This window comes from Platalea leucorodia (genome assembly GCF_965183815.1).
Source record: "Platalea leucorodia genome assembly, chromosome: 21".
NCBI lineage: Eukaryota > Metazoa > Chordata > Aves > Pelecaniformes > Threskiornithidae > Platalea > Platalea leucorodia.
This window is the reverse complement of record NC_138843.1, coordinates 4004364-4013117: the sequence shown is the minus strand read 5'-3', so window position 1 is coordinate 4013117 and position 8754 is coordinate 4004364. Positions and strand designations below refer to the sequence as shown.

The 8754-nt window shown below is 57.6% G+C and overlaps 1 protein-coding gene across 3 annotated transcripts in view; it reads right to left on the bottom strand.

Moving 5' to 3' along the window:
- The window catches only part of SH3GL1 (SH3 domain containing GRB2 like 1, endophilin A2), a 29860-nt gene continuing 21106 nt past the window's right edge, over positions 1–8754 (bottom strand). For 2 of the 3 annotated variants that reach the window (XM_082331493.1, XM_082331495.1), the window contains exons 5-10: positions 7940–8073; positions 6559–6717; positions 5888–5991; positions 4137–4261; positions 3621–3674; positions 1–1884 (exon numbers count right to left, since the gene is read on the bottom strand). In XM_082331493.1, coding sequence (XP_082187619.1) covers positions 1688–1884; positions 3621–3674; positions 4137–4261; positions 5888–5991; positions 6559–6717; positions 7940–8073 — 773 coding nt within the window. In that variant the 3' untranslated portion in view covers positions 1–1687. The remainder of the gene's footprint in view (positions 1885–3620; positions 3675–4136; positions 4262–5887; positions 5992–6558; positions 6718–7939; positions 8074–8754) is intronic. The other variant, XM_082331494.1, reaches the window with a different exon arrangement.

Genomic DNA, 8754 nt, shown 5'->3' with positions numbered 1-8754 from the left:
TTAGAAAGAAGAAAACATTTAATACTTTCATTCAGAGATACAAGTCGAGATTTGTGGGTCGTCTTTTTTTCCCCTAAAAACCAGGAGAAACCATTACAAAAAAAGGTCTAGCAAGTCGTCCCAGCTGACAAAACGCATTTCAATCCACCTGAGCAGGAGCCAGCATTCCCGGGATGTGACCCCGGTCCCCACCAGGGAGGGGACAGAGGGGAGGGCCTCGGGGACACCGGTCCCTTGGGCTCCCTGCGCTGCCGGGAGCGAGGGGGAGCTGCTCCGTGCCCCCCACCTCTGGGACCGGGGTCAGCCCGCTTGGAGCGCAGCGCGGCAGGGGATCGGACAAACATCGACATGCACGGTTAAAATCATCAAAAAGGGGCTGTGTAACTGTAACAGGAGCTGGGAGCAGCAGGGACAGGGACGTGCTGCGGCACGGGCCCGGTGCAGAGCCGACGCTCGGAGAGGTGCCGGAGCCCGGCCAAGGCCGAGGAAGGGTGGGGAAGAAACCACTTTTCTAGCATGAAAAACCACGGAGTCGAGTGAGAGACGGGGCAAACTCTGCCACTGCCAGGCCCCATCCTGACCCCCATAACAAGGAACGCGGGGGGAGGCTGGGGGCTAAGGGGCGGCAGGAGCGGCGCTGAGATGCACGATGCCTTTTCCCACCCAACCCAGGGGCAGAGGGGCACATCGCTCCCCCGCAAGGAGGGTGGCTGCGGGGCAGGGGGCTCAGGAAAGGCACGTGAGGATCGGCCGAGCCCCGGTCCCGCGGCTCCCCGGGGAGAGTAAGTGCAGAGCCAGGACCTGCTCTGCCCCACCGTGGGCAGACCCCGGGCCGTGGCCCAGTTCCCCCCCCTCAACTTATCCCCCAGCTCTGATGGAAAGTTTGTTGTAGTAGGAAAAGCCCCAGGTCCAGAAGCAACCTGGCTTAAAATACTTAAAATCAAGGGCAGAAGGGAGCAGCCACCCCCTTTGGAGTCGGGCTCTGCGGGGAGGGGGCAAAGGGCTAACGGGAGGCAGGGGACAGCCCTGCCCTGTCCCTCCGGGGCGGGGAGGGACGGCACAGAGCCCCAGGCAGGGCTCAGCACCCGCGCCACGGGGCTGCCTTAGTGTTTGATGGGTGTCGTAGTGTTGCTGTGCCGCAGCATCCCTCCCCTGAGCCCCCGGGAGCAGGGAGAGCCGGGGTCCCGCATCGGTGTTGGGCTGTAGGGAGGCTGGGCATCGGCGGGGAGAGGGGTAGTGTTCAACGGGGGGCGGGGGTCGAAGGTTTTGCCCCCCCGCCACTGGGCCGTGCGTCTCCCCGCGCTGATGCTCAGCGTGAAGGATGCATCCCGGCTCTCCCACCTGGCTCATCCGGATGCTTGACCCAAAGGAAAGACAAAAACTGGACAGGGAGAGGCCCGCGACAATCGTACAGCCGGGGGGTCCTGGCAGGGCGCGCAAAGTACCGAAGTTCAAGCACCAGAAGGACAAAAAAAAAAACAAACAACCAAACAAACCCTAAAATAACCAAATTCACGAGGGGTGTAGGGGCCATTCGACCCTTCTGGCTTGTTCCCTGGTGGCAATCTCGCCCCGAGATGACGCAGCGGTAACACAGCCCCGCCGCCGGAGAGGGCCAGTGTCAGGATGGAGGTGGAATGGAGGCTCGGCCCCGCGCGAGCGGAGGGGGGACGGGAGCGATGCCGTTTCACTGAGGTAGCGGAACCAGCACTTCCACGTAGTTGAGGGGGAAGAAGCCCGACTGGCCGTTGATCATGCCCTCGTACCAGTTTTCGTCGATCTGGTTGGTCAGGGTGATGATGTCGCCTTCCTTGAAGCCCAGCTCGCCGTCGTTTTCGGGTTCGAAGTCGTAGAGAGCCTTGCAGCAGGGCTGGTCCAGGGGGGCTGCGGGGAGAGGCGGGGGGGAGAGGTGAGCCGGACCCCCTGCACACCCCCTTCCTCAAGCCCCCGGCGCTGCCCACGCCGGGGATTCCTGCCGCTCACGCTGGCGGACGCCAGATCCGGACAGGGCGCGGGATCGTCGGCTCTGCCAGAGCCGGGGCTCGCACAACTGGTTTCCCAACCCGGCTCTGCCCTGCCCAGGAGGAGCTGGCCCTTCACTTTGCCCCCACGATGGTAAAGCATTAACTCAGTTTAAACTCCTCACTGGGTTTTCGCTCACTAGTGCCTCTGCCAGCTTGCTGCAACCACGTCCTTCATGAGCTTCTCCCAAAGCAGACTCCCACCTCCAGCACCCCGTGCTGCCTGTTCCTGCCTGCGCTTCCCCTGCTCTAAGCTAAACTCCAACCTGAATTAGATTAGAAAAGCCACATTATTCCTCCAGAGACGAGAAGGTGCCGTGCACGTCATCAGTTAGTCACCGACGGGGCTGGACACCAGTACGTGGGACCCTGGGGGTCCCTTTAGAGGGGTCACCCCGAGCCTGAGGGTGACGGGAGGGAGAGGACGGCGCCTGCCTCCCGGGGTAGAGGGGTTCAAATCAATTAGGAGCTCGGTGACGCGTGCGAGGCCCCCCCAAAAACAGGGAGAAAACCAAAGTCCCTTTCCCACATCTCAGCTCCATGATTTAAGCACCAGACCTTTTGATGCAAAGGGGATATTTTTATAGCAGGGAAAGCTGCTGCTGGCTCTGTCTACGCACTGATGTTTTGGGATGGGCAGGCGCTCAGCTTTGCGGCCGTAGGGATCCTACTGAAAAGGGACCGAGCTAACAGAGCCCACCAGGGCCTGCAGGGCCCCTGCTCCCCTCCCGGCTGCTCCAGAGCCTGCCTAGCTCTGTGCTAGAGCTCTTCCAACCAGGGCAGGGGGAACGGCACGAAGGGCAGCCAGCACATCTGGTCTGCTGAACATCCACAGCAAGAAAGGACCCAGCATTAGAAGAGAACTCGGAAAACACCAAAAGCGGCAGCCAAGCAGGTTCATGTTTTTGAGACAACTTCCCGAAATACCAGGCTGGCCCCACCACCACAGCACCTCCCCTGCACCAGGCTCCTCAAGCCCTCCTGCCCCGCTGCTGCACCACCAGGAGCTTTCCCCAGCACGATGCCTCCGAGCCACAGACCCAGCCTGGCCCCAGGACCCCAGCGGGACCCCCCCGGTCCCTTCAGCAGGAACGCTGACCTGCAGACCCCACGGTCACAACCCATCCGAGGCTCCTCGCTGCCCAGCTGGGGCCACAAAACCCTCTCAGCGTGCCTAGGCTCTACCCGCTCCCCCCAGCCTTCAGCAGTTGGGTACGGGGGCCCAGCACGAGCAGGAGCGGGAGAGATCCAAGCTGGGTGCTCGTAACGAGAACGGGTAATCCTCGGGATGTCTGATACCTCGTGGAAGAGCATCTGATCCCTGTGGCCTCACGCAGGACATGCCTGCATGATGATAGCTGCTACAACTCCTCCGGGTGAGCAAAGGCCCCAGCTTTGGGGTGGTAAATACCAATATAGCGTGGCTGTTTTAATTTGGGGCTTAGCTGAAGGCTTAGGTCAGCTTAACTGGGCTGTTCTGCTGGCCAGGCTCAGCACGGAGGGATTAGCAGCTCCAAGCGGCAGCGTCACAGAAGGAGGAGCGAGGAGGGATGGGGAGAGATGATCACACATCATGCAGTGTGGAGGGAGGAAACTCACGGATACTCCTGACGGAGGCCCGGGACGGCTTGTCGGATCGGAAAGAGGAGGAAGCTGCTTCCAAACAAAAAGAGACATGCTTAAAACAACGTGAACTGGAGAGAGGGAAAGGCAGGGCCCGAAGGGAGGATCTGTTAGGAGAAACAGGGCGGCCCACATGCTGTGTTAGAAACCCGCCTGCCTCGTTAGGACCAGGGAGGGAGGAATGCAGCATGATGGAAGACGGGGAGGGAGCGAGAGATGCTTCATTTTTCCTGTCTGCCACTGCTGGCGCTGACTGGGCACTACAGGCGAGTGGCCTGGGCTGGAGACCCCGCTGGGATGTCCCCAAAGCCAATATAACAAAGGCTGCTGGGCCCCAAGAGAAAACAGCCCAAGTCTTGAGGCATTTCTGACTTTTTCAGAGCCTGTGCAGGCACATCCAGCACACCAGAAATATCCTTTCCAGGCATTCCCCTCCATCCCCAGGAGGCTGCTCCAGAGGCACCTGTGTGCACACACACGGGACAACGTTACCTGAGACTTTGGGGGTGGGATTGCAAGAGAAGCCCCCGTTAGATTGGTCAGTGTCTCCGAAGTCATACGTCTCCCTGGGTTTGGGCTTGTATTCCCGCTTGGGACGTGAGGAGGCCTCCCTCATTCTGGAAGAAGGAAAGGAAACGTGGATAAATTGAAATATGAAACAGAGTATGAGGAGATCAACCTAATATTTATTCTCCTTGGTGGCTACACAGGGGAGAAAATTGGTTTATAGACAAGAATCTGCACAACCCTCTGTGCTGGGGTGTTTTGAAGATGGATCTTGCCCAGGGTTTGGGACCTGGCTCTTAGAGAGGGCCACATGCCCCAGGCTTTGCTACGGAGGTGTCTCAGGCAATTCAGGCCAGCAGAGGACACTCGTGCTGCAGTTCGGCAGCTCCTGCTTGGCAGGATCCTCCCAGCTCTTCTTAATTCAAACCAGACACAGGATCTACTCAGCAGTTTCTTCTATGAGGAAAGAACAGCAAGGCAGCATCGCCAAACCGCCCCGAGAAGCGGAGAGGCTGCCCTGGCTCTGTCCAAGCCACCCCATGCCAGGCTGAGGAAGGCACGTCCCCGGCTCCGCAGGGAAGCCCCCGATGCAACGAAGCCACCTCTCCTTCCTCGGCCACGGTTTGGGGAGATGCTTGCTCAGGTGCGACAGAGCAGCAGGAAGAACGACTGTGCAAGTCACGGCAGTCACGTGAACCAGCTCGCTCGGTATTTCAACAGCGCCTCTGTGTTTCTTGGCACCTCGGCAGCAACCGCACGTTCCCCGGGGCCGCTGCGGAGGTCAGGCACTCGAGGAGGGGCAGGGAGAGCAGCAAGACCAGGCAGCTCCACGGCTCTCCCTGCTCCTGCGTGCCAGACACCAGACACCACGTGCCAGGCTCACGTGGCTCAGAACTCCAGAGCAGACGCGGCAGTGCCACATCTGCGGCAGGCTCCACCGGGGACCGTCACGTAGACAGAAGGGAGAGTAGGGCTTGCTGGAAAATGAGGGGTCTGGCGGAGGGCTCACCTTTAAGGAGGTGATGTAGGTGGTGGCCACAGGCCGGTGGAAGAGCACCTACATCATCCCTACCACACTGCATTCATGTTCTGGTCCTCAGAGCAACTGGGAACGCTTGACACAGACCTTTCTGGACCACAACCCCAGCCAGTCTCCAGGTCCCCTCCTTAACCACAACTGAAGCTAATGGCACAAAGACTCTAGGCTAGGCAGTTCCAGGTGACACAGGGTGCCAGGTATGTCCAGCTCGTGACATCCGAGCCATCTGCTCACACAGCGTGATGCAACTCCTGACTCGATCCTGGGTCTGGCCAAAAGGCACTTCTTGGGGGACACTCCCATGGTCAACACCCACAGTGCCAGGAGCCGTGAGCCCTGCCGTGAAGGGGGTTTCACCCTCCTTCTCCACCCCTGCCAAATTCAACTCCAGGCTCCCTGGGAGCAGCACACCCGATTCAGGCAGGGCTCAGCCCAGCAGAGACCAGCTGCCCGCAGTGCAAGCACAGAGGCTTTGTTTCAGATGTCAGAACGTGCTCATCATTGAAAGCGGGTTGTGCAGCTGCCATTGCTCCCTCCAACCTGGAGGAAGTTTGGATTGAAGCTCTAGTGACTGCAAGAAGCAGCTTTAACACCAGTGGATGGACTTAGAGGGAGAGTCAGGTATTTACAGGCAAGTACCACAGGGACAAATTGTGGCTGTGAAAACTGAGAGTGCTTACAGCACCCTGGGACTCACCTGCGTTTCAGTTTTTCTGCAAGCTCGTCCAGGATCTGCACCGCCTGCCTGTGGTAGTCCAGCTGGGCGTCCACCAAGGCTGAGAGCTGGCTCACCTGCTCGATCTGTGAGAATCACACCAAGGCGGGATGAATGGCTCTCCCCAGCTGACAGGAGACTCCTGCATCGCAGACGGGGGCCGAGACCATACTGGGGAGCGTGTACGAAGGGCAGCTTCCCCAGGGAGATGTGGAGAAGGTTTGGGATTTCCGACACCAGAGGTTAGGCACTGACCAAGACTCAGCAGGACAGAGGACACCTCCTACCGCTCTCTGGGCTTTGCTAGCTGTTCAAACCCTTCCCAAGTAAGCTGCGTTACCTGCCCAAACTTACTCCCACCAGCACACTGAGAAGAGACCTGTTTTGGTACAAGCCCCAGCCTCTCCTCTGGCCAGGAGCTGGATCAGCAAGGGGGGCTACAGAAAGAGTAAGAGACCCACCAAGCCACGTGCTGGGCACTCAGATCTGGGTATTCAGAGAACAAAACCACCGTTGCAAAAATGAGAGTGGAAATTAGTGTCTAACTTCTGTGTGCCTCGAGAGATCCCACCCTCTCGTACACAGGAACACACAACCCACCCGGCAGCTCTCTGCCCGGGGCAGAGGAGCCGGCGCTCGCCCCGTGCACTCACATCGGTTTCTAGGAGGTTGTGCATACTGGTCTCCGCTACTTCCTTGGACTCTTCAAATTTCTCCATGGCCTGTCGAAGCTCCTCATCGGGGATTTTGCCCTGTCGTTTCTTCTTGTAGTCAAAGTCCAAGCGTCTGCCTTCCAGCTTCTTGAGATGGTGCTGGGAAGAGGACGGTTATGAACAGTAAAGGAAAAGAAGGAAAAGCCAGAGACTGGGAGCAGCCAAGCTCTCCGCTGGGAAGGCAGCTCTAGTTACAGGACAAGTTCATTCGCCTCAGAAACCAGATCTCGGAGCACTCGCTTCTGCGGCTCCCACCTTTGTTCAGACTGCAGGACGCGAGAGCTGCGAGGTGACAGGGAGGAGTGGAGCATCCGAACTCGGTTTGGCAGAGGATAACTGCCGTGGCTGCGGGGGGCTTTTTACTAAGAAGCAACCCTCAACAAATTGAAATGGTGATGTGATTTCACCCCCTTCCAGCCGAGAGCTGGAGGAAAACACTGCAGGGAGCAGCCTGAGTCTGTTCCCCATGCAAGCCTTTCGGGAAGATGAAGAGTTGGCCCGCTACTTTCAGCTCCCCAGGAGCGACGGGGATCTCTGGAGATCAGGAATTGGGATCCAAGTCCTGGGCATTGCACCCCCTGACTGCTTAGGGCACGGCTGTTTAAATTAGCTCTACGACAGCCTGCAGAATTGAAGTACAGATAAGTAGTGAAACAGTAGTTGGCAGTTACTTTATCTGGGACACCACCGCAAGCGAAAATTCACTCGAGAGCGCTGCCTTGTGAATGGCAGGCTGGGATGGATCCTATTACAAAGCCTGGCCGTGCCTTGCATGGACTTGTCTCTGTGGTAGCACACGGGAGCTACCAAGCCCCATGTCTCCCAGCAAGACACCGAAGGGCCTTCTTGAGATGCTGCGTAAGAGACCTAGAGGGAAGCTTGCTCAATAGCTTGAAAGTTACGTTACAGGATCCAGGCTACTAACCGAATAGAGCCAACAGCTGGAAAGAACACTGTGAAGTTTAACGCCAGGCAGCCCAAACGTAACACGGTTGGGAGCTCACAGCGCAAAGAACCAAATTCAGCAAGTTCAGAACGCATGTTGGGACGTACTCTCACAGCATCGTCCGTAAAACACGGTAAATGACGAACCATTCAAACCTGCATCCAGCCTTACGAGCTGCTCAGGAGCAGTAGCGGCAGCGGTGCTGAGCAGGGAGGAAACACTAGTGATTCTGGAGAGAGAAAGCACGCACAGCGCAGGGGAACAGACCCGATACCTATGCGAGTCCTTGGTTCCCACCGTGACAGAGCAAGCGGTTACATGCACTAATAGCCAGGGGAGGCCAGAAACTAGAGGGAAAAACATCATTGTGTTTACCTGGATCTCTTTCAGGTCTTTGTCACACAGGTTCTGGAGGGGATCAATAAAATTTTGTTTGACTTCAATATCCAGCGAGTCCTTCACTTCAGCCAACCGCTTCATAGATTCGCCAGCATCAAGAAGCGCATCGCCTTGGAGTGAGAAAACGAAGGGAAGAGAAAGGGAGAAGGGAGAAGGGGCCAGCCAGTTAAACAGAGCCGAAGTCTGTGGCGGCTGCATGCAGAGCCGTTCTGCCAAGACACCCAGCGTGTGCAAGCTCCGTCCCCCGCCCAGCACCCCCGCATTTTATCTGGAGCAAATCTCCCAGCCTGGCACGGAGCGAGCGGTGCCCGGCGCGAGAGCAGGCAATCGCCTCTTGGTACTGACACCGCACAAGACGCTTCACTAACACGCTTCAGTTTCTTCCTCTGAAAAACAGGAACAATCTCTACCAACTACACAGAGGGAGGAAAAGGTAACATATTTTTTAAAGCGATATTTTTAAACTCCCTGTTAGCTCAGGGAGTCCCTGAGCTGCTCGTTGGCCATGCAGTGCTTTAACCTTGCTCTGCTCCTTGGCCACTGCTGGCAAGAGAAGCCCGGGGCAGAGGCGCGTTCGGTCTGATCCAGCCCAGCCATCCTTTTGTTCAGACAATTTTAAGCCCAGAGCGCTCTGACCAACTTTTCAAGTTTCCCCAGATGCTGGCAGCAAACCTGCAGCCTTTTATTCATCTTAGACACTAACCTCTACTGGGCCAACCTTATCCCTTCCCCTCCCCTCTCAATCAGAGAGCTCAAAGTGGCTTATTGAAACCTATTTCATTTCATGCTTT